The following is a 25,387-nucleotide window of genomic DNA, read 5'->3' as shown; positions in this document are numbered from 1 at the left end:
AATATAAGAAAGTGTTCAGATCCAGGTGGAGGTTTTTCCTCCTCCCTCTCCTACAGAAGAAAGTTCCTATTTATTACTGGGTACCTGACACATAGTAAGTACTAAATAAACACTAGTTTGATACAGTGGACACATTCTCTATTATTCTTCTTTGGGAAGTTAAGTTGGTAGCTGCTTCGTATCTTTTCTGGAGAGCAGTAATAAATCAAGTTAAAAGAACATGATCTACACCACACACCTACACATTAAATGAGTTTCTCCTAAATTAAGTACATATACTCAAGAATAAAGCACATCAGAAAGTGAAGAAGCAAAGATGTGAACAGAATACAACCCATGCATCTTCCCAAAGAAAGAAGCAGAGCAGAAAGAGCGCTGGACTTCAGACTCAAACTTTAGTCCTGTCTTTCATTGGCTATGGGACATTATGACTGTAAATATTACCATTTATAAAATGGTAATATTCAGTGTTGTCAGGAAGATTAAATGGGAACAAAGGTGTGTCACAAATAAGGACTGTGTCTTATTTTTGGATCTCTGCTATGAGGGACATAATGGTGTACTGGCACCTGACTCATACAAAACATATTTAACTGTATAGACATGGTGGACCCAGAACAAGCAGAAAGGGGCGAGAGAAAGAAAGATGTTATGTGCAGGGTGTGACTTGGTGTTGGATGTGTTTTTACAGAAGGGAGAAGCCCAGTCACTCCAATAAAGCAGTCTTCTAAACAAACTAAAGGTGTGGTATGCCACATTTTTAAGTGAACATGTAAAATTCCTGGAAGGAACAGTAAAGACAAGCTAACGGTTCTTGGAGAGAGATTCAGACAAGTGACTGGGATTTATAACAAGACACCATTTCACTGCAGAGTTGTAAAGTGGAAAAGTGACACAATGAATGGAGAGTTGGAAGACCTCAGTTGGAATCCTGGCTCCCAAGTATGACCTTGGGCAAATTACTTAACCCATCTAGAGTCTCAATTGCAAAACACAGATAATACCTCACAGGGCTGCTGTCGAGATTAAAGGAGATAATGAATAGGAAAGCCGTTAATGCGATACAAATAACAGGTATCATTAGGAGTTAAGATTCTCCACCCACTTACAAACATACTATGTCATGACCTTGGGCGTGATTTCAGCTCTTTGCACCTCGGTTTCCTCATCTATAAAATGGGAAGGATGATACCATCTACCCTGTACATATACTCTTTGAGGATCAAAGGCGACCACATGTGGAGACGTCAACGCCTTGAAAACTACAGTGGTGTGGGTGCGGAAAGCGCTGCCATGGTTGCTGATGGGTTTCAGGCATGTTGAAGGGCCGTGGTTTTTGAGGGATTTTTCCTTGTTGTCGTTGTTTGTTCGCGTAGAATCACTCCCCCCCCCGCTCCGCCCCCCACCCATGCAATACAGGTGAGGAAGCCTCGCATGCATGTATGCATCCGGGAGATGGGCACAGGGCACAGACGCTCTCGTCTCCGGATCCTGGGGGTGTGACTCGGGAAGGGGAGAGTTGGGGCAGGTCGGTCGCTGGGCCAAGAAGTCCTGAGGCTCTAAGCGTGGGGAGCGGGGGAGGCTGGGGCAAAGAGGGGATACAGGATGCACGGGTGGGAACGGGCTGGGGGCACAAATACGCATGCCCAAGCCGGAAACGTTGTTTTTTTTTTTTTTTTCGGGGTGGGGGGAGAAGCAATGCGCATCCCCGGAATGAGGGGGAGGGGATGGTCAGCGATGCGACGTGCAAGCCCCTAGGGCGGCCTGGGGGTGCGACAGGGCTCGCCGGGGGGGGGGGCAGGGCTCTTTACCTTGTCGCTGTAATCCCTCAGGACCCGCTCGATAGCCCCCGCCTCGCCGGCCCGGACGATGTAGAGGGCGCGCTCCTCATCCATGGCCGCAGGTGCGGGGGAAGCCGCGGCCGCCTCGCGCGCCCAAGCCGCTGCCTCCAGGTAAACGCCTCGCGCCCCCGCTCGCTCCTTCCCAGCTTCCTTCCTTCCCTCCTTCCCTCCCTCCCTCCAGTCTCCAGCCCGCCAGCCTCCGCCCGGGCAGGCCCGACGTCACCGCCCCTCAACTTTCACCCCGCGACGTCACCGCTCCCCCAGCAACCGCTGCCTCGCGGCCGTCCCTGACCAGGCCTAGGACTAGGCGGAGGCCTAGGGTGAACGGCCTGAAGCGGGGGGGGGGGGTCAGGCCCAGGACCCAGCTGGTTCTCGGTGTCGCAGCCTCGGAGAAGACTCTCGTCTTTGCAGCGAGCTTCCACAAGCTGAACTGTTCTCTCCTGACCCTCCTCTATGAATCATTCTCAGAGGACAAGAGCAACCTTGCCCTTCCCCGCCCATCTGTGAGCCAGCGGCTACGGACTACTATTCCCAGCATGCAACAGGGCCTGCCCAACTCTTCCATCCAATTTACTGGCGAGCCGAGTGGCATGCCGGGATTGGTAGTCACCCAGACGAGAGTGGGGGGGGAGAGACTTCCCGCCAAGGGCATGCTGGGAACTGTAGTCCAGTGAGGAGCCGGAAATGGGGAATCCAGAGAAGGCTGGCAGACCGTTAGGGGGAGGGAGGGTCTGACTTGCGGTGGCGTCTGAGGTTTTGCTGGGGGTTTTTGTTGTTGTGTGTTGTTGCTTCTTTCGCAGCTGAATGTCGAGCTCCAGACGTGGCTGACCGTCGCGGGGAAACTGCCGCCTCTTGGTTGGGAGCTGTGAAGGACCCATTGAATCCCCTCTGTTGGCACTTAGCGGTTTTGCTCTGGAATGCTTGCCTCCCTCCCTTGGGGGCGGTGGTTGGCGTTCGGCGCCCGGCACTGCGGGGAGCTGAGCCATTGCCTGCATCAGAGGACAGCATGGGAGACCTTGTGCCTTAACCATCTTGCCATACGGCTTGTGCTGCTGTGGGAGCCCCACACCTGTGAGGAGACTTCCACACCACCCGTTCACTCTTTTTCCACAACTCGTGTGTGTGTAACCAAAACGATCCGGGACGAGTCAAGGAAGTCTGGTGATCAGTAAATGGAAGGCGAGATCTGAACCCAGATCTTTTCCCCCAAAGGATGGCTGCTGCTCCCTAATCCCCCATAAATGCCACAACACTAATATTATTATTGGTGGTGGTGGTGCCTAAGAAGGTTGTCCAGATGTGAACACCATACCACTCTTATTACATTCCTTCACTGGGTTTGCACTTTTTTTTTTCACAAATAATTCAACAATTATTTGAAAACGTGGGCTCTCTGAGGCAACACAATGTAATTGGGCCCTCAAAGTCCAAACCTTCACAGCCTATTCCACTGAGAACCTCATGAACCATCCTGCTATTCTCATTTTAAGATGGAGTAATCTTAGGGTAAGCAAAATTGCACATTTGGGGAACTGAATTTGAACTTGGAGTCTCTTCTCTTCCTGCTGTCCCCTTTTCTCTGCAAATGGATGAATTCCCTAAGTACCAGCTGAGTTTTAATTTTTTTCCCCCAGCAATCATCTTTGATATCTCTCCTGCTGGCCTCTCCCTTTTCAGCTGTCTGAAAAGAAACTAAAAGATGCAAAATCTAATAATAGAGGGTTTCTTTTTCTATATTGTGCTACACATTGGGAATTCGGAAATGATCCTGATGGGTTCCCCCGACCCCCTGTGTATTATAAGTTTCAGACAGCAAAGAGTAATAGAGCATATTTTGTTGAGGTGGGTGCATAGCCCCATTACCTTTGAGCCTAGAGCAAAACAGTACTTTGTGGCTGAGAGTCTGTGATGCAGAAAACTGCTCACCTTCTGGAAGCTAAGAAGCTTCCTGGTGAAGAGGCCAGGATAGGGTCCTAATATCCTCTTCTAGTGCCCACCCTAATAACCTGTCTTCATTTGACTATATTTCACCTCTTACAGGTTCTGCCACTTCGTAGCACTTGAGGTAGGGACCAAATCTCGAACACATGGGCCTTTGAGGTACATTTCAGATGCATCCTATCACAGGGTAGGTTCTGCATCAATAAGAGACAAAGAACAAACTTAATCTCTCAAAAAAAGCACACTTCTTAGAAAGATCATGAAAGTATGTTACAAGCCTAAGATACCTTCCATTTTTTAACAGTTTACAAAATATTCTAGTGTACTTGATTTCAATAGGTGGCTAGTCAAGGTGTCATTCCACGTTGTAGATGGGAAACAGGTGATTTAAGCACCACTAACTCTTAAACAGAGCTGTTAACAGTGTTTGGATGCCTCCTTTGTATCCAGAACTGTATTAACTGTGTTTGGAGGTAACCATATTTTTATTTTGAACAAAGGTCTCCTGGAAAGTATAAAATATATAAAGCAAAGTCACAGTAGAGGTATTTCTTTTAAAGAAGCTCTTATGTCTTGGAAATACTGGTTTGCCAAAAATAGGCTATGTTTTTTAAGCTCCAAATGTGTATTTTTAAGAAGAGATTGAAAAAATATGCAACTGTCCTGGGAAGTTGACTTTAATCATTTTTTTTTGCCAGTCCTGGGCTTTAGCTCAGGGCCTGAGCACTGTCCTTGGACTTTGTCAAGGCTAGAGCTCTACCATTTGAGCCTCAGCACCATTTCTGGCCTTTTTCTATGTATCTTTTTCTATGTGGTACCGAGGAATTGAACCCGGGTCTTTGTGCATGCTAGGCAAGCACTCTACCACTAGGACAAACTCCTGGCCCCTACTTTAATCATTTTAATTGAGTGGTAACATCCCAATTTTGTAAATCAAAGTATCTTTGACTCCAACTCAAGTCATTCTTTGACCACTGATCAGACTCTGATCCCAGAAAAATTGATTTGTCCAAAATCAATAGTTAAATACAGGCTCTGAGACTAGAGCCTAGACTAGCCACTACATTGCTTTGTCTTCCTAAATATTAGTTATGTGATATTTTCAGTGACTAGAGACTCTAGACAGCAGTCAGTCCAGTTCCTGTTGGTTATAGTTACTATGTCACCAAGGAATTAAGATTTAGAGCTTGAGTGATAAAAGCAAATACCTAGTCATAACTCATTACTCTGATAGTACACACACACACGTATATTCTCAAAAGGTTTCAATATGCCAGGCGCCAGTGCCTCATGCCTATAATCCTAGCTACTCAGGAGGCTGTCATCTGAGGATCATAGTTCAAAGTCAGTTTAGGCAGGATAGTCAATGAGACACTAACAACCACCAGAAAGCTAGAAGTAGAGCTGTGGCTCAAGTGGTATAGTGCTAGCCATGAGCACAGAAGCTCAAGGAGAGTGCCAGGCCCTGAGTTCAAGCCCCAGGATCAGCATTCATATGTGCTTTTACATGCACACACGCGCGCGCGCGCAGATTATCTGATTAAACTTAACTGCACAATGTAAGATCTGTAGAACAGGTACTTTTTTTTTTAATATGAGGAAAAGGGAAGTTCAAGATGTCAGCTTGCTCATAAGCAAATAAGTCACCTAATAAGTGGTGTAGTTAAGAGCTTGAAGTACTTCGGGCTCTGATAACAAAATATAGACTTTCAGGTTAGGGCCAATGAAAAAGCCTGCAGATAGATACTAATCATTTATTTTGGACTTTGATATAACCTGCTGTGGCATTTCCTCTTATTATGACAATGGGCTAGTTGGAATGTACAAAATTGAAGGAGTGCTCAATGCTCCAACTCTCCTACATGCAATAGTTCTTGTACATTTTCCTTAGAAGCAGAAATTTAGCAGCTAACTAGCCCACTCTAGTGATTGCAGCTCCAGAATTAGAGATCAGGGAATTCCATTAATTCAATATATGACCTGACCCTTGACATATCTCACTGCATAAAAGCCATTCACTCAGCCTCTCTTAAACCAGTATCCACAGCTATAACAGAGGAGTCAATCCAGATATTTTAGTTTTTAGTTGTAAAATTTTCTGATTCTAAAAGTACCTACACTTAAATATTTGTATTCTGTGGAAAAATGTCTGAAGAGAGAGATTGTGTAAATCACTATGTGTAAATCAACTATCAGTAATATAATCACATAATTTCTTGGGAAGACATTTTTTCAATTCAGTTAATTTGTGAATAGGTAAGTTAAAAAGCTTTCCAGGGCTGGGAGTTTGGCCTAGTCGTAGAGTGCTTGCCTAGCATGCACGAAGACCCGGGTTCAATTCCTTGGTACCACATACATAGAAAAAAGCTGGAAGTGGTGCTGAGGCTCAAGTGGTAGAGCTCTAGCCTTGAGAAAAGTCCAAGGACAGTGCTCAGGCCTTGAGCTCAAGCCCAGGACTGGCAAAAAGAAAAAAAGCTTTCCAGATGATTTGAACAAGCAGCCAAGATTTAGAACCACTGAACTAATATTCTGACAAGGAATCAACCACTGAACTGGCTTCTTAGTACATTAGCAAACATGTAACAGGTTTCTCAGAGTAAACCTGATAAAATGGAAGTTATCTTTGTCCTTCTTTCATAGCACAGCTAATTAACATAGTTTGTTCCAAATATTTTATACTCCTTAGAACACAGCACTGTGTTAAGCATCTTGAAAAGTGACCAATGCCAAAAACCAGTAGTAATCATTGATCCTGTCCTTTGCATGGAAGTAGGCAATAAATAATTTATTCTCAATGATAGAATATTGGACATAGCTACTATAAAACAAAAGTAAGATGAAATATTACTGGGGAAAAAAAAGAATTAGTAACTCCTCCTTGGAAGAGATAAGGGAATGGTGGGGAGATCTTGGGGGAACTACCAGACATGAGGAATGCTATAAGAAAAGATATGGATGCCAAAATTAACAAGACATTTATTAAAAAATTACACCAACCATACATTTGAAAGGCAGTAATAGAGATTGTTTTAGAGGGCAATTTGGTCAACAGAATGAAATAAACTTAAGTCTGATGTTTTCTAATCACTAATGGCTTTATATTCAGCCAATATACCTTCAGCTTACATTACCTTCTTGAAAATATTGCTGTACAACAATGAATCGCAGAAAACTAAATAGAACTAGAAAACAGGAAGGGAGCCTTAATGTTAGCTGTCTTCAGCTCCTTATATAACTTATCTCTGGGTCTCATTTGTAAAATCAGAGTTGAACTTGGTGGTTTAACAGTTAAAACTATGATTTTTTGTCCTAGCCTTTTTAGCACCTCTATGAGGTTCCACAATAATATTTTTAGCGTTCTAATTGAGCCCATGCTGCTAGTGCTTACCAAATAGAACTATAGTTGTGAATAGTGATTATGCACGGTGGGGCTCTGAAATTAAGCCCAAGAGATGGGCTCTGCCCTTTAAGAGTTTTTATTTATCCAAGAACTGGAATGTGGGACAGCCCTATTTGCTGACTTGGAATTTTATCCAGACACCTCTTAGGATATCCCAGACTCCAGTGGAAGTTTAGGAATGTGAAAAGAAAAACCTAGAAATTGGAAACCCTAGTCTTTATTCCCAAAACTGTGTTTCAGAAGCTGATCAAATACTCGAATATGAAAACTGAAAAGCCATTTAACTGAAAGCTAACTTTAACTTGTCTGAATGTTCAGGGATAAGTCACTTGCCTTCTCTGAGTGGATTTTTCTCAACTGTAAAATGAACATAATTACACCTACTTTGCAGAATGTTACAAAGAATTAAAAAAAACGGATGTCATTGTGGCCTCTCATGGTTGTCATCCAAACATTGCCTGTACTAGAATGGAAAATTCAACATCTCTCACAGGATGTTGTGAAAATTCAAAGTAAAGGCTGTATTATTCTTGTTGACATGCAAATGCACGAATATTTTTGTTGCTGTGGTTGCCAGGGTTTTTGTTGTTTTGTTTTTTGTTATTAACCAAAGTAATTCCAGCTCTCTCCTTTGTTAGGCCCTTAAAGGTAACATCTTTAACACTGATGTGCTGAAATATAGTCTTGAGATCTTGATTATGTGTATGTGAGCACACTCGCTAAAAACCTACCTTCAATATTTCCTCCCCATCTCCATCCTTTTGCAATTAACTTTATTGAAAACCACAGCAGAAGAAATACAATCTCACCACCCTTCTTCCCACTACCTCTTTTTTTGCAGTAAAGCATTAATTTACTTATCACCATTTGATTAAACTCTTAAGGTTCAACCCTAGGAGGAGGTGGCAGTGGACAAAGGATTATTGTCATTCATCATCAACACATTTCAGTCTTCCCCCTTGAGTTGCCGATGAAGGATTAGCATTTCTCTGAAAGGAGGAGGACAGAATAAATTGCATCCACTGCCAAAGAACTGCCAGCTTCTTTGAGCTGGGGGCACATACCAGGAGCTTTTCCCATATTACTCAGCTTTATCTCAACTTTTGGGCAGGGCCTACATCTGAATTTCATGGGTTTCAGGGTGAGTCAAAACAGAATTGTAGGGCTGTTGAGGTCAGAGGCCACTTCTGTCAAAGGGTAGTGACCTTAACAGCAAGAGGTAGCCAGACCGTCCCCCCTTTCCCCCCCTCCCCATACCCCAATGACTTCATTCTAGTGAATGGCTTATTACGCCTCTCCTGCAGGGCTTTTTTTTTTTTTCCCCAAACCTGGTAATAAAAATCCTTCTGTGACTTGTTGCTTTTTTTTTTTTAATATTATTGATTTTCTTTGTTCCTGTTTGTCTAGAGAATAATTGAATCTGGGCCCTTGATAATGTATTGGTTGTAGACAGCTTGGGAAATGATAGAGAGAAAGCTAAATCTGCCATTCATTTACAGCCAGTGGAATGCCATTTTGGGTGAAGATCTGATGCCTAGCACAGAAAAAAAAAGTGTTTTGGTTTAATGTGCACAACCTTTTTTGAGAACTCCTGAAAGTCTCTTGGGTCCCAGTAGGTTCTATTTGCATGGTCAAGGTTGATTTAAAAACTGCAAAGCAGCTTAGGAGAGGGGAATGAGCGCTGGGGCGGGGTGCTGTGGGAACAGAAGTAGGAAAGAGGAAGAAGACAATTGCTACAGTAGAAAGAGTGTGAACAAACTGGATGTCATTTTCAGATGAGGGTGACCTTGAGCAGGGCTCTTAATTGAACCCAGGTGACTATACCACTGACCTGGCAGGCAATGAGGATGGTAATTACCATGCCTGCTACATTCTTAACTTCTAGGAGCTGGGCCTGTTCCATGCATGAGGGTAGATAGAGGGTACCACAACCTCTCAGCATCAGGTGTCTACAGGCTCCTCCTTTTAGAGATTAGCTTTTTTCTTAACTACAGTCCAAAAGCCATTCTGAAGAAACCATTTTGGCCTTCACTATCTCTGAAGAGGTATAGCATGAATTGGGATGTTTTTGGATATCCTACCTCCTAGACTAGGTACAGTTTGGCATTTCTTTGAGCATTCACTCTTTTAGAAACTTCAGGCTTCAGTTTGGTATTAGGCAACTGTTGTAAATACCAAAAAATCAGCTCTATATATTTATTTCTGAAGCTAATTTGCATCCCCACCCCCCCGCTGGCATGGCCAGACCTCATGCTTTTTCATAATAGATCTTAACTGGTTTTAGCTCTTGAGGCATTTATGATAAGAAAAAGGAGGTGTAAAACTGGGGAGTCCTATTTCTCCCACCCACCATCTCTCATCACCCACACTCCGTTCCTAGCAACAGCTCTTTCTTCAACTCTACAGCCCACGTCTTCCGCCTCACCTACACCAGTAGCAGCAAAACATGGGGGTGAGAGATCTGGATGGGGTGGAGGAGGGTGAGCTGAGGTGCTGGAGGAGGAATGGGGGAAGAGCTTCAGGGAAGAGGCTGAGAAAGCACAAAAGGTTCTGACCTCCTTGGAAGAAGAGGAAGGCCCAAGGAACTGTGTCCAAGCTGGCTGAGCTTGGAAGGCTGCCAAAGAATGAGCAGAGAAGTTCCAGGTTAAAAGGGCAGGCGGCAAAGTGGCAGGGAAATAGTGTGACTGGAGGGCCAACAGAAGAGCATAATTAGAGAAGGATTCATCAGCTAAGAAAACACAGCGTAGACACACAGTGTGCTCCATCTTGTGCAGGGCTCTGCTCTTCACTCTGGACATGCTGGGCAGGGCACTGTTAGTAAAACGAAACATGGGGGTATAGGCTTAGAGAAGAGGTGTTTCTCCACCTTGACTTACAATCCTCTAGGGAGCCTGAAGGAAAAGAAGAAAAAAACACCAAAAAAACCTCCAAATGCCTAGATCACATGGCCATCAATTATTTACTTTTTAATGTGTTTATGTACTGATATTGGGACTTGAACTTAGGGCCTGGGTGCTATTTCTTAGCTTCCCCCCACACCTCCACTGCCAGCTTTTTGGTAGTTAATTGGAGGTAAGTCTCATAGACTTTTTGTGCCTGGGCTGACTTTGAACTTCAATCCTCAGACCGTAGCCTCCTGAGTAGCTAGGATGCTAGGATTATAGGACTGAGCCACTGGTGACCAGCTCAATTATCCACTCTGAAGTTCCATCCTACTTAGAGCAAGAATGGCTCTCCTACAATATATCTTTGGTGGAACCTAAATTTACTTCTACATCTCTTTAAAGCCAATAAATTTATCTTTTTTTAAGCTTCAGATAGTGATTTCCATAATTGAGGCTCTAGCCTAGAACTTTGAGCCCTCCACTTTTACTAAACTTCAGATATCTTTTCCTTATAGTTCCAGAAAATCCATGGCAAACCCTCCCTGTGACCCTTCCACTTAATCAACAGCCTATCTTCCTACTTGCTCCCTTCCCAGGGTTTAATATTTTTCAAATCTTGCACATCTGAGCAGCTCAAGAAGTTGGAACAGATATATCATGGAGATAATATCCCAGAGAGCCTTCTTGGTTCTCTGGTTTTTAAGGACATTTAAGGACTTTAAGGTTACCAAGGATAATTCTGAAGGGAGAAGCAAGAGGGCAATGGGGCTTTTGTGTGATGCTCAGATGTACTGGCTGAGTTCACAGGAATGAACCTCAGTCTGCATACTGGCACCAGCTCGGGGAGCCAGGACTTTCTCCCTGTGATCACCTCCCACAGTCATTGCCCCTCTGGCAATTCAGCCTATTCCTGTCATCATCCCTTCTCACCCAGATCTGCCAGCACTGGCCCATCAGCACACAGACTGTGATTTGGGGTGTCAGTATCCTGTAACATGACAGTTTCAGTGGGAGGTCCAGAGTGGGGAAGTAACTCATCCAAGGTTACATGATGGTGAGGCCTTTGTTTTCTCGAGATTTCAGGCTCTGGTCCCTTTAGGTTGGGTATACTCGATGCCAACCATTTTCATTGATCTAGAGCTGGGTTGCAGTTTTCTAGGAGCCACAAACTCCCTTTCTATCCAGATCTGAGTTATACTAGAGGCCTGACAAAAGACACAGCAGGATGGATACTGAGGACACTAAAGGCCTGCAACGTGGGCGAGCTACCCTGGCTGCTGTTCATAACTTCAGCCAGTTTCAAGCTGGCAGATTCCTTTCAGAAGAAGTCCTAGGAGAGGAGTATTCCTTTATTGCCAAAACCCCTGTGTTCTTCTTCTGACAAGTGACTGGCTCTACTCCCAGCTACCGACCTTGCCCATTCCCATTCTGGTGACTGCCCAGGAACCATCAGAGAGAAAAGGATGTCTTGGAATCATGTGCTCACAGCAGCCGCTGCCTTTGCCTCATCAAATCCTTCCCAGTTTTGAAGGTTATAAAAGCATCGGATGATACACAGATTGTTCTGTCAGCTCCTGAGAGATAGGCACCCTGCACTGTGGAGAGGATTCTTGGCTACACCTGCCTTCAAGTTGCCTTATTTTCTGCCATGCTCGTGATTCTCTATTCTTCGTTGTGCTGTGAGGATGCAGCATACATGTAATTCTCTCCATCTAAAGTTCCTGGAGCTACCTCTCTATTTTCTTATCCTCACACGCTTTTTAATTGTGACTGTTGCTTGTCTAATGAGTTGTGTACTTAATGAGTTTGTGACTGTCACTTGTTAGTGGGTGCTGTTTATTGTGTTCTTGCCACCTGGCTAGAGAATTGGGTGATTCATTTTTTTTTTTGTAGTTAGTAAGACAGAAGTCAGACTTACTACACCCTTTTATTTGTAGAACATTAGTTTTGAGATTGAGGTATCCTCTTTTTTTTTTTTTTTTTTGCCAGTCCCGGGCTTGAGCTCAAGGCCTGAGCAATGTCCTTGGACTTTCTCAAGGCTAGAGCTCTACCACTTGAGCCTCAGCACCACTTCCGGCTTTTTTTCTATGTATGTGGTACAAAGGAATCGAACCCGGGTCTTCATGCATGCTAGGCAAGCACTTTAACCACTAGGCCAAACTCCCGGCCCCAGATATCCTCTTTTATATAGTGACCAAATCTGAAATTTCTTTCTCTCCCTTGCTTTGGTCATATAAAACCAACTAATTGTTCATGGACAAAAGGTTCACCATTAAGAGAAATCCAAAGCTTATTTTTGTAGCACAATATAGCTAAATATACTTGAAGGGATGCTGTGCATCATCTTAAAATACTTTTCAGCTATTATTATGTTATATAAGAGCAAGTAAGAGCTTGGCTTTAAAAAAATGTTTAAAAATGCAAATTAAGTTGTCAAAGCCATATGCCTTTAAGTTAATACAATCCCTACTGCCATTTCTGGAAATCAATGGCTCTGCATTTTTCCTTGGGCTTTCTCAAGACTAGAGCTCTATCACTTGAGTCACAGTACCACTTCGGGCTTTTTTTTTCTAGATATGTGGTACCAAGGAATCAATGGGTCTTCACGCATGCTAGGCAAGCACTCTACCACTGGGCCAAACTCCCAGCCAAGATTATTTTCTTTTTTTTTTTTTTTTAAAAACTTTTGGTAGAAGGTTTGAACTCAGGGACTAATACTTGCAAGGCTGATGCTTTAATACTTGAGCCATGTCTTCAGTGTTACTTTTTGTTAGAGATGGAGTCTATCCAACTTTTGGCCTAGAATTTGTCCACCAGATTTCAGCTTCCTGAATAGCTAGGATTACTGGCATGAGTCACTGGTCCCTAGCTGTTTAGATCCTTGGTCCTTAACATTTGGACAAAACACAGTTATTTTTCTGTATCCCACTCCTTTTAGCCACAGAAGCAAAATGCAATGCTAGAAAGGAATTTAATACTAAGTCTCTGGTAAGGTTACTATTCAGTTCTAGAACTATACCAGCATTTTGTGATCATCCAAGTATAATAAACTAAGTATTAAGGGAACTCTTCATGGTGCTGGTATTCAAAAGTTAACTGTCTCTGAAGGAGCTGAGAGGCACCTGAGGTTGGCTGACATTAACCATCATGCAAATTTAGGAATAATTCCAGTATGGACAAGATTAAGTCCCCTACAAACCTTCACCAGGCTATAGGTAGGTATGCTACTTAATCATTTGGTCATGGGCAGGAAGTGTGGCCTATCCAAATTTTAATGATCACTATGCAGGAAAGGGTAAGCACAGTTATTCAAGATCAACTTTGTTTTGTTCTGCTGGTTTACACACTGAGTGTGTTATTTGTATTTTATACACACATGGGCGTCATATCAAGTGCAAAATGAAAGGGAAACAGGTCATCTCAATACTTTTTATTTGAGTGTGAAACCATTCATATCTTGCACAACTGTACAGATAAAACTATTTCCATTTTAGCTGTAGACATGATTATCACACTGAGTGGTGTGATCAAAGATTTTATTTACAGAACAATTGCTAAAACATCCGATGTCATATTTCCATTTATTTCTTACCCATAGGGTAATAGGTCCACCATAATTGCTTGGTGCATTTTATAATACAGAAAGAAAACCTATGTTAATTGCTAAACAAACTTCACAAATTGCTACATATCTGACAAAAAAGATGCCTACAAAAAAATTTCCAAACGTACAATACATTTTTATTTCCACACATACACAGTATAGTATAGGCTCAAAGGCACAACTTTGAAATTTTTTTTCTATCAAAGTGTCGGAAATTATTATAGTCTTATGAAGGAACCGTGAAAGTCAGATTCACACTTGGTGCTTGGTGAGTGAAAATTTGGTCCATCCAACTTTACAAAGTTAACACAGTAGAGTTGAAGTGTGGTACTCAGTGCGATGAGTCCACCTTCTCACAGAACTTGAAACAAAAGCAAAACCCTCGCCTGCCTTTTGCTGACACAAACTATTGTGCAAACTTAGGACAAATCCTGGTATGTAGAAGAACCAGTCCCCTACAGACCTCAACCAACTTAAGGCAAAGGAGACAAGCCCCTTCTTTCCCTCAGAACAGTGCTTATAGTCCAGGGCAATGTAAGTAAAAGAGGGAGCTTAGCGTTTCCAGAAACCTCCATTGAGTCCTGGTGCTCCAGGAAGCAGAGATGACACCACCAGGAAGAAGAGAGGCAGGGGAACATTGTCAGAGGGCTATTTGTTGTACAGTGAGATGACAGACGGGTGGCCAGGTGAATGCGCTTGGTCAGTTATGTGCCCATCCAAGAACACAAACCAGATTCCTTTTCCAGTAGCTATCCTTCCTTCAAGACTAAAGAGCTTTTGTCAAGGGGAGAAATAAGTTGCCTATAGGGAACAGTTGCCAGCACAAAGTCATGGAACAGAGGGAAAAGACACAGACTGGCCTGCCCAAGATAGTGCGCGATATCAACAGTCCAGTCTGGCTTGGCTTATGGGAACCCAGTTCCACTGACTTTTAGTAAGTCTTGTTTCTGAACTAACGTTTATTCATCCCATAACGAACATCCTCCCTTACATGAAGAAAATGGATGTCTGGGAACGGCCCATGGGTTATGGTGTGTAGAGATAGTGTCTTCTGGAGGGAGGGTATTGGGTTTATTATTCATATTAATTATTAATATTAAATATGGATTCCTATGATAGCAGTCATTTAGCCCATCCTGTGGAGGCCTCTCCGTTGATGTAAGCAAAGCCAGGGAAGTGTTGCATGTGCTCATACTCGGAATTCCTGCGCGTGGTCAGGGGTGTGTACATGTCACTAGAGTTTCCATACCTCGTGGAGTGCACAGATGGGCTCGCGTAGCAGGTGTTGGCTGTGGGCACCTCCGGCCATCGGGGAGTGACTGGGGTCGGATGCAGCCTGGGAGTACTGCTCATCAAACAAGGTTCCATCCGGGCAGTAGGGCTATTAAAAGGGTACTTGTTGAGGGGAAAGAAATTTGACAAAAGTTCAAATTAGCTTGAAGTTGCACCAACATTTTACCCACCACCATGTTCACAGTTGACATTTCTTGAGGTGCTATTCTTGCGAATATATCCAGTGAGTCTCTGCAAAATTAAACCTTGGTCTGAGGAAACCATCATTAGGAGAAGTGCAAGGGATTTCATAGCCAAGCCTGGCTGGTGTGTTTACTTAAGCAGTAATGCTAGCTTTCTGCTTTTAAAGTGCCATAGCTTGAGAAGTTAAACCCAAATAAAGAAATAGCCCCACTGGACATTCCAGAGTTGGTGTGTGTGTCCCGTGTGTTTGTGTGTGTGTGTGTGTGTGTGTGTGTGTGCATAAGCATGGATGCACATGTGTGCTTGCTTGCATGTGTGTACACAAGTCCACATGAGGTTCCATATATATGGAGGTGTGGTTAGGTAGCTGTGGGTTTCAGTTTTAGTTATGGAGATGTGATAGGTCCTGGTCCATCAACTCAAGCAAATAGTACAATGTCACTATTTAAAAAAAAAGAGCATTTTTACAGCAGATTCAGTTATGAACTGCAGCCTGAAAAGCAGGCTGTGGGGAAGAAAGCAAGCCAGACACTTCAAAGGTTATTATTAGTGCCTAGTATACAGAGGAAAAAATGTTCAAATTCACTGAGGTCCTGAAGATATGTGAGTAGGAAATGATGAATTACCGGGCTTGGTGTGAAAGAAATGTGGAGGAAGGAGTGGAGATGAGCCAAGGTAGGGGACAAGAGGTGGGCGCTTCCGTTCTGGCCAGAAGAACAGGTGTTAAGGGACACGAAAAAGGGAAGCAGCTCTAGAAAGGATTAGGAGTAAAAGAAGTAACTCTGGAGTGAATGAAGTGCCCGTGGGTGCTGCTGCTCTTACATTCTTCCCTGTTACCAAGACAGCTATGCAAATAAGCCCCTTCTAGTCTGCTCAGAGTAGAGGAAGGGGAGGAGCTAGGGGCTCCCTATGTGCCAGGGCCAGTCTGCACAAAGATGGTCCTTGCTGTGCCCAGAGCCACCCCAATGAGGACTGGAACCAATCGACAAGGATGGCAAGGGCAGTGAGGAAGAGAGAGTGTGTGTAAATGTGTGAATTCTTCTGCTCTCCATCTGTCTTCCCTGACAGTTGGAGAGTGGATCCCCAAGGGATTAGGTGGGAGGCTGCCTCCTGTGAGGGAGACAGACAGGCTGAAGGCTAGACAGCAGGAGAAGGGCTTTGTGACAACAATGGCAGCTCCCTGTCATCTATGTGGACCAGGGGACAGGGAACCATGGTGCCTCTTGGAAGAGATGCCCAAAGGAATCAAGGCAAAGCTCATAGGTGGGCCTGAAGTGTTGAAAAGAGAATCAGCTATGCAGAGGTCAGAAGAGAGGGATCAGAATTCAAGTAGTGGGAGTTTCTCCTTTAGGTAAGATCCAGTGCCTCACATAGCAAAGCATGGCCCCTCTGTGTCAAAAGCACAAGTAGGAGTGAGGGAGAAGGGCGTGGGTGGTGTCTGGGAACTCATGGGAAAAGGACCAAGGGCTGTTGCTAAGGAGACCACGGGCAGCACAGCAAGGCTTTCATAATCTCAGATCAGATCAGAGACACTGGCTGAGACCCAGGTGCTCTAAGGCGTGAAGCCCCAAAGGGCACTGTTTGTGTGGAATGGTGGTGGGTCCTCAGGCCGATGAGAGGGGGGTTCTCTAAGTCCCAAAGACAACCAGAGCCCAGGTGTGTTGAAGGGATAACATTAAAGAATACCAGTATGAAGGGATAAGACAGCCTTGGCACGTGTCACCTCACCCCACGATGCCCTTGCTCTGACTGACCTCTGGTCTGGTGGCATCCTGAGCTGGCTTCTACTTGTTTCCTCTGCCCAGAACCCTTCAGGGCCACCACACCTGCCCTTTCACCACTCTGGTGATCTCAGCTCAAGTATTAAACTCTTTAGAGAGACTCTTTCTGGACATTCTGTTTTAGGAAGCCAAACACCCCACACCCTCCAGTTCTGGGGCTGGGTCCTCGTTAGCTATGCTGCTTGGCAGCTGTCTCCACTGGTTTATATTCATCTGCTCCCAGTGGGGCTCTGTCATGTTCACACTGTGTTCCCAGCACTGGCATATTGCCTGGCACCTAGCAGGTGCTAAGCCATACTTGATGAATGGACATTGGAACAGTACTATTAGAAAAACAACTTTCCATATCATGTTCTATGGACTCATAGTGTAGAAACAAATACACTAGAATCCATGCTCAGAGCTATAGAGCAACTGGTGGAGGAGCTGGCATAAGAACCCACTCCTGGGGTAGCCGTTTCTCCAGGCTAAACCAGTTTGAGCTATCACTTCTGAATCCCCTGGGAGGAGGAGGGCATGCTCTCTTCCACAGGCATCCTTAGAAAAGTCCATCTGTCTGCCTTCATCTTTCAGCAAATTCTCTCCTCCCCTGCACAGCCAAGTCCTCTAATGCTGATTTTACCCCAGTTTGCTGAAGGACCCAGTCCTCCTGGCCCTACCTTGGGTAGGTAACATGTAACAGTGCATGGAGCGCCTTCCCACTCTGTGCCTTGTCGAGGACCCTCCATGCAGCTGTGTCCCAGAGCTTGTGTCATAGACTCTAAAGAGCAATTTGCCTGGAAATGAGATTGGCTCAAAATATCTCCAGTATGACAATACAATTCTGTTACCACTGAATCCAGCATGGAAAATTCTGTCCTGTTAGGTCAGCTAATTGCAAATGAGTCAGTGACTTGTTTTCCCCATGGTGAGGAGACCATTGATAGGCAAGATGGTCAGACTGCCCGCTGCCTTGGCCTGGTGTTTAACACCAGCAATGGAGCTTCTATTTGGTCTGGCAAGAGTGGTAGAGGCTGGCCTGTGGCAGCCACCTCACCTTTCACACTTTACATCTGGTTTCACCCTGGGGTCCCGAAAGTGCTGTTCCAATAAAGGCAGGTTTTGTGCCTGCCATGACAGGAAATTACTCTTCTGTGGGTCAGATCACAAGCTGTTGCTGCTGGTTTTAAAATGGAGGTAAATCACTAGTTAACCACTGCTTGAGATCTGTGCGTGAAGGGTGCTTGTGAGCCTGTGCATGTGCGTGTGTGAGTGTGCCTGTGCACTGGTGTGATCACAGTCAAAGCTGCTTCCGAGTGGCTATGGCATAGGTCCATCTCAGCTGCGATTGCCTCTTGGCCTCTTTGGAGCTCTATTAGGAAGTCTATTTTGGGAAATGACTCCCTACACCAGGGGCTGACTTTCCTACACTCCGAGAGGAAAGAATGAGTCCTTTATCCCAGCCCCTTACCAAATGGGCCTCTCCTCAAGTAAGGGGTGAAAGGTGGCCCAAGCCAGAGTACAAACTGTTTTCCTATGAAAGGCGGCTCTCACTGCACCCGGGAGGCTACCAGGGACTGCCCCCAGGCAGGTTTCCTTTTTGCCTCTTCTGGAAGAGGCCATAGCCCTTGATTACTCTTTTGTCAAGAGTCCACATCTGCTGAACGTTTAAGGTCAGTGTGAAGAGAACGACTATTTGTGAAACACTTAGAATTCTCACGTATTAAGGTGTTTCTCTCTGTGAAGGATAGGCTAGGGGTTCATTAATGATAGAAAAAAGCCTTAGTGACAGACTTGGTAGACCTGCCTCTCCTTTTACAGGTGAGATTGAAAGTTGGGAAATGACCTGTTTGACCTGTGACCTGTCACACAGGGCAAGTTGGTGTCAAAATAAGAAATGACTCCCTTTTGGTTTCACTGACAAGGACATAGTGAGTAACCGCTAAGGGCTGAGCTCTGTGCAAATATTAATGGTAAACACTTAGTCCTTGCATCCACAGATCCCGTATGATGAGGGGACAGAGATTAATTATATAATGTTGTAAGTGTGACAAAGCTTGGTAATACATCCAGATAGTGTTAACCCTGAGCCAGGTTCTAGTCTAACCTTAGTGAACTCATTTGATTCCATTCTGTAGATACAATATCCTTGTTTTCCAGATGAGGACACGTAGGCACGGCATTAATCATGACTGGGATTTGAACCAGAGAACCCATATACTCTTCAATCTTGCAGCATTATGGTTGATGAATAGGTTTGTTTTATGTTTTGTTTTTCCTTTGAGCCAAGATGCAGAACCCCAAAGTGCAGATCCATAAATAAACATTTATTTAGCACCACTGGCCCTGGATTGGTTCAGATCAGGTAGCTGGGAAATCTGGGAGAATCAGGCCATCAAGAGGAATGAACAACTACTTTCTGGTCTACTCTAAGTGTATTTCTAGCATACACCTTGTAGTTGATCAAGTGGCCTGGCACTCTTGAGAGTCACAAATGCACACTCATGGCTGCTGACAGGGCTGGGGTTCCATGGACACGTGGCTCAGAAATATTCCCACCCAGTAGTTCAGAAGTGAAAAGAATTCAAGCCAGGCTGGGAGGCATTATCTTTTTTTGCATTACCCAGAAGTCGATGTTACCCAAACAAGTAGGATCAAGTAGGGTAGAAAGATAGTCTATGTTTGAAAAACAAATTAAAATGACTTCCTGTATATAAAGCTGGGATACACATGGTTACTGAATTCCATAGAATTCTTTAAGGCAATCTAACAGAAAATAATTTGCAGATGTTACTCTACAGGTCATGAATAAGTGCCATTTTTTACTACTTGTCTGTGATTTCTCTTTCTTTCTCTCTTCCTTCCTTCCTTCCTTCCTTCCTTCCTTCCTTCCTTCCTTCCTTCCTTCCTTCCTTCCTTTCTTTCTTGCTTTCTTGCTTTCTTGCTTTCTTGCTTTCTTGCTAATTCAAGATTGATGGTTCCCCAGCAAGTACGGTGTGAATGATATTCATTTATTCTAGATGGGGCGACTTCACGTCCGCTCTGCAAAGCTGAAATGAATGAGCCCTGCAATGGGTTTTCCTCTGTACACTCCCCCTTAGACTAAAGCACCCACAAAGAAGGAAATAAAGTATCTGGGGTGTATGTTTCATCTCTTTGATAACTTGCAATTTACTGAGAGTAGCAGTAGAGATTAGCTTCTGTTCTCCAGAGCACAGTAGTTTCAAGAGTCACAGGCTTTGGGGCTGTGGTTCAAAGTTGGAGAGTTTATGTTCTAAAACTGCAGACCTGTCTTTGATCACCAGGCTTTGGGGAGATCTCAGATTCTTTTTATGGCAATGGCTTTAAAAGTATCATCCCTGAAAACCAGCTCTTCCTGGGGTGAGGAGGGTACAGGAGCAAGGAAGGAGAGAAGATAAACCCCGGGCCTGTGTCTTGGTTCTGTTGTCTCTTGCTGTCTTCCACAGAAAGCTCACTTCTTCCTTTGCCATTGCATCCTCAGGAACTGGTGCCATACTTGCATACAGTGAGCACCCAGAAACCATATGAGGAATAAATGAATGAATGAGCAAATAAATACATGAATGAGCTGCCTAGAGTATGCCATGTCCAGGACCATGGAATCACTCTGAGTCATTCAGCAGATCCGGGGAGAAGCAAGGACCTCTGCTCTCAGGAGAGGCTGTGCCTATGGAGCTGGCATCTGTGTGTGACGCAGGTGGAGCCCTATAATGAATGCCCTAGGCGATGATTTAGTGGAATCAACTTCTTGGCTTGTCTGGGGATTACACTAGGGCTCCCTTTGGTACTGAGATGGAAATCAAAACAGACTCCTGTTTGCCCTGAATGTCCAAGTATTGTGGATACATTCTCCTCTGTGCCCTCCCAGAGTGGCAAGTCTGTATGCTGACAGCTGATGCAATGTGAACCTAGCCTCTACCCTACAGTCTCTTTCCTAGCCTCCTGCACGCACCTTGGAACAGGACTCTCTGCTTCTACCAGTCCCTTTCTGGCTCATCCTGTGGGGTTCCTGGGAGCTTTCTTTCTGAAACATAGCTCTGATTTTGCCATCCCTTGGCTTAAATACCAGCCGTGACTTCCTGTGCCTATAGACTAGAACAAACATTCTCCGCTTATCATACTATGTGCTGATGGCTCCTTCCATACATTCATCTGCCCAGGAAGCAGCAAGGCCACATCAAAGAGGCCATACAGGGTGTGTTTGTGAGCCTGGACACGAGCCACATTGCCTAAGGTTCTAGTGCTCTAGCAAATTATTCTGAGCCTCACTTCCTCTTTGGTAAGCATTATCTAGGGGGATGTAGAAAACTATTGGTGCAGCACATGCTATAGTTAGCTGATTTTTTTTTTTTTTTGCCAGTCCTGGGCTTAAGCTCAGTGCCTGAGTGCTGTCCTTGGATTTTTCTCAAAGCTAGAGCTCTACCACTTGAGCCTTTGCGCCACTTCCGGCTCTTTCTAAGTATGTGGTACCAAGGAATCGAACCCGGGTCTTCGTGCATGCTAGGCAAGCACTCTACCACTAGGCCAAACTCCCGGCCCCATTAGTTAGCTGATCTTTTTGATGAGTATCATGTCCTGTGATGGGGATATAGATTTACTCTTTTCCTTCAAGGTCTGGGGGTGGGTGGGATGTCTCCTATAGACAGGAAAGTCAGCTGATTACAAAAAGTGAGACATTGGAAGCCCATAGAGGGGCATGGTAGGAAGCTCAGGAAATGCCACGAAGACTGTGAGATGCTTGTCCTGAATGATAAGTGGGAGAACTCCCAGACGGAGAGGAACAATGCCTACAAAGATATGAGCACGTTCTGTGCCAACAGGACAACTGTAAATAGGCTGGGGCAGCTAGATCAAGGGGCCTCAGCAGTTAGTGGCTAGAGAGGTAACAAGTAATGGGAAAACTGCTGAAGACTTGATCAGGACCTTAAAAGCCATGATGGGCCAGAGAAGGATTGCTGTGGTCAGTGCTGCAGTGTCAAGGACTAACCAGAGGCGAGATAAACTTTAGAGACACGGCCCACAAGGAGGCTAGAAACACCAACGACCCATGCTTAGGCGAGAGCAGCCAGGATGCAGAGATGTTCAGGATGCAAAATTAAAGGTAGTGATTAGTGTCTCAGACCAAGAGAAGACCCAACACTTGTGTCCCAGATGCAACTCTGATTTCAGGACACCTCAGATGGTTTGTTGGACAGGGAGAAACCCAAGGGGATATATTGTCTGAATGTGATCCAGACAGGGTGTCCATTTGTGGAGGATCCTTCTGAGTATGGTTCTGCGTGGGTTGGGTAGAAAAGGAACAAACGTGGGAGACTTGAGAGACCAGTGAGAAGGCTCTAATAGAGGAGAGGACCAAAAGAGACCGGTTAAGCTACCCAGATAAGTGAGAGGAGGCAGTGGCCAGCCGAGAGCCCACTGGGGCCAGCCACTGAGGATTCTCACTGGGGGTTAAGCCATGGCTCCTTTTGGGAGGGCAGAGCGGGTGCTGATGGAAAGATTGTGGTCTCCTTGGGGACCATGCGTCACACACAGTCTCCCAAAGGAAGACTTACTATGTTCAACTCACCAGACTGGACCACAAGTGCATCGAGCCAGGAGGCCCACTCACTCACCTGGGCAGAACTCCTGTGGTAAGGGGCGTAGTGGAGTGGGCCAGAGATGGCTGTGTCGTGAGGAAGGGCCGGGTACTGGCTCTGCATTGGGTGAGGATGCTGGTTGCCGTAGCTCCCGTAGTTATAGCTTCCCGGGTACCTGGGACACAGCAAGCATGTTGCATAGTGTGAGTCATAACCGGGAGAACAAGTCAGTCTGACAGCTTTACAAAATCAACCTCATCTATTTCCCCCCTCTTTCCTGTTCTCCCCTCTCCCATCTTTCTTCTTTGCTTTGGTGTCTACCACCTCTACACTTTGGTCTTGTTGTGGCAAGTGTTTAACTCCCAGTGGACTTTCCTTCCCCTTCATTACCCTTGAGGACAGAGCTGGAACACTCGGGGATGGAATCCAGCCCTGAGCAAAGACCTAACTCATGGTAGAAACCCTCCAATTGCAGACAAAGCCCCACGTCAGATCCTGAAGGAAGAGCAGCAATGGCTCTAGGATTCGTGTTTTCTGCATTACTGGGGTCTCTGGTTGGCCGTTATGGAGGATGTATGTTTTTGAGAGCCCCTCTTCTGAGAGAAACACTGATGATGGTTGTCCTAGTGCCAGAGACCTCAGTTATAAGCTAAGTTCCACCCCCTCCTCACTGCATGGTCTTGGGCTGTGCACAGCCTGTTCGCTGCATTTGCAACAGAGGTGATTCTGGGGGTTCACATGGCTGGAGATCTTTAAAGAGGTGATTCTGGGGGTTCACATGGCTGATCATCTTTAAAGCCACAGCCTACTATTATCATGACTGTCTTTAACATCTTACAGCGACGCATGGCCACCACAGATTCAAAAACAACTTTGGGAAGAGATTCTAAATGTGTGGAAAGTGCTTTAAATGTCTGCTCTATTGGAAGCTCGGGGACATGGAAATGGTGGACATATTCTCCAAAAATAAAACAAAATGAAAGAAAGCCAGAAATGGAGCTTTGGTGGAGTGCTAGCCTTGAACAAAAAAAACCTCAGGAACAATGGCCAGGCACTGAGTACAAGCCCTAAGGGATACACACGTCACACGTACACACACACACACACACACACACACACACACACACACACACACACACACAAGACATAGTCAGGTCTGTGCTTTCTGATAAAGATTGTCCCTGACGGCGAATGCTGAGACTCTGTTTTTTGTTTGTTTGGTTCTGTTTTTTGATTTATGTATCCAGGATTACAAAGCATTCCCCCAGTGGAGAATCACTGCTCAAAGGCACTTCTTTTTCATTTTTTTCTTTTCTTTTTTGGGGGGTGTGGGGATGAGGGCTTGACCTCTGGGCCTGGGCTTTGTCCCTGACCTCTTCAGCTCAAGGCTATCGCTCTATCGGTTGAGCCACAGAGCCACTTCAGGTTTTCTGGTGGTTAATTGGAGTTAAGAGTCTCACGGATTTTCCTGCTTGGGCTGGCTTTGAGCCTCGATCCTCAGATCTCAGCCTCCTGAGTAGCATGACTACCAGTGCCCAGCCTTCTTTTGTTCCTTTTGGTCATGGGGCTTGAACTCTGGGCCTGGGTGTTGTCGCTGAGCTCTTCAGCCCCATGCTAGAGCTCTACCACTTTGAGCTATTGTGTCACACCCAGTTTTCTGGTGGTTCATTGGAGCTAAGAGTCTCATGGACTTTCATGCCCAGGCTGGCTTTGAACAGCGATCCTCAGACTCAGCTCCCTGAGTAGCTAGGCTGACAGATGTGAGTGACGCTTTTGAAGGCCACAAAAGTGAATCAAAGGCTGCTCTGGGAAGGGATTAGAGGGAGGAAGAACGTGGGTTTGGGGATGAGGCGTGCTCAGCCTGCGGCCCCACCATTGGTCATCCTTATACGATCTCCTTATCTGTAAAATGGGACTACTACCACCTCCCTCTCTCCGTCTTCCCCCACTGCTGGTTGTGCCCTGCGCAGCACAGGGCTGAGCATGCTGGGGACCTCAGCGTCCCTGGGGAGCGAGCGCCTACCCGTGCTCCTCTCTGTGGGGGTAGACTGGTATCCTGTGCGTGATGGAGGACGAGGGCACGTGGGTGTTCCGCATGCAGGGCAGCTGTTGGGAGTTATCAGCTGGGGACCCAGCGGCCGTCGTCACCGTGTATGTCAGAGACCACGTGTAGGACTGCATTGCTCCTGCAGAGGCAAATGAAGATGCACTGTTCACTAACACAGCTTTCCTTACCATACCGCAGTGGCTTCCCACTGGCCTGAAGATGGAAGCCACAATCTTTTGTAAGGCTTGTGTGTCTCTGGCACTGCTGCTTGCTCGCACTGCAAACATCCTCCAGGCTCCCCTGCCTTCCTTATATCTGGTCAATTCAGCAAAGCTGTCATTTTCACCACAACACCACAGGCCCTTTGCACCATAGCACCTTACACATGCCATTATTTCTAATAGGAATCCTGGCTCTTGTTTTAGCACCCACTTGTTAGACAAGACTACTTGTGTCCTAACCCCATACCTCAGAAGAGTTCCTCAGTGCCCTGGGTGCACTTTCGTGGTGCCTATTGAGTGGAATGTGATTTGTTAAATGCAAGCTCCATGGAGACATGGGTATTTTCTCTATTTGGTTCACCATTAGATTCCTCAGAACTCAGTACAGTCTGTTGGCCCAAAGACATTCATTGAAAATATTAAGTGGGCACCAGTGGCTCATGCCTGTCTAGAATCCTAATTTCTTAAGAAACTGAGACTGGAAGGGCCATGGTTAAGGCAGGCCACCCTGGGCAAAGCAGTCTATGAAACCCCACTCCTCACCCCCATCTAGCTCTTGCCCAATCTTGTGGAAAAGCTGGGCCTGGTGGCAGACACCTGTCATCCTAACTATGG

The 25,387-nt window shown here is 45.3% G+C and overlaps 2 protein-coding genes across 7 annotated transcripts in view; both read right to left on the bottom strand.

The window, feature by feature from the left end:
* Ric8b (RIC8 guanine nucleotide exchange factor B) overlaps positions 1-2,400 on the bottom strand; it is a 104,961-nt gene extending 102,561 nt beyond the window's left edge. For 2 of the 4 annotated variants that reach the window (XR_016534620.1, XR_016534621.1), the window contains exon 1: positions 1,812-2,400. Coding sequence is in view for 2 of the 4 variants with exons in the window: in XM_090328568.1 (XP_090184694.1) it covers positions 1,812-1,895 (84 nt within the window). In the remaining 2 variants the exon portion in view is untranslated. The remainder of the gene's footprint in view (positions 1-1,811) is intronic. The other 2 variants (XM_090328568.1, XM_090328569.1) reach the window with 2 other exon arrangements.
* Positions 2,401-13,499: 11,099 nt separating this feature from the next.
* Positions 13,500-25,387, bottom strand: part of Rfx4 (regulatory factor X4) — a 129,692-nt gene continuing 117,804 nt past the window's right edge. For all 3 annotated transcript variants that reach the window (XM_090328565.1, XM_090328566.1, XM_090328567.1), the window contains 3 exons: positions 24,528-24,690; positions 22,541-22,679; positions 13,500-15,066 (listed from right to left, as the gene is read on the bottom strand). In XM_090328565.1, the coding sequence (XP_090184691.1) occupies positions 14,794-15,066; positions 22,541-22,679; positions 24,528-24,690 (575 nt within the window). In that variant the 3' untranslated portion in view covers positions 13,500-14,793. The remainder of the gene's footprint in view (positions 15,067-22,540; positions 22,680-24,527; positions 24,691-25,387) is intronic.

The sequence above is a fragment of the Megascapheus bottae genome, chromosome 2 (assembly GCF_031878675.1).
Source record: "Megascapheus bottae isolate mThoBot1 chromosome 2, mThoBot2.hap1, whole genome shotgun sequence".
NCBI lineage: Eukaryota > Metazoa > Chordata > Mammalia > Rodentia > Geomyidae > Megascapheus > Megascapheus bottae.
Note: the sequence above shows the minus strand (reverse complement) of the source record. Positions and strands in the feature narration are given on the sequence as shown.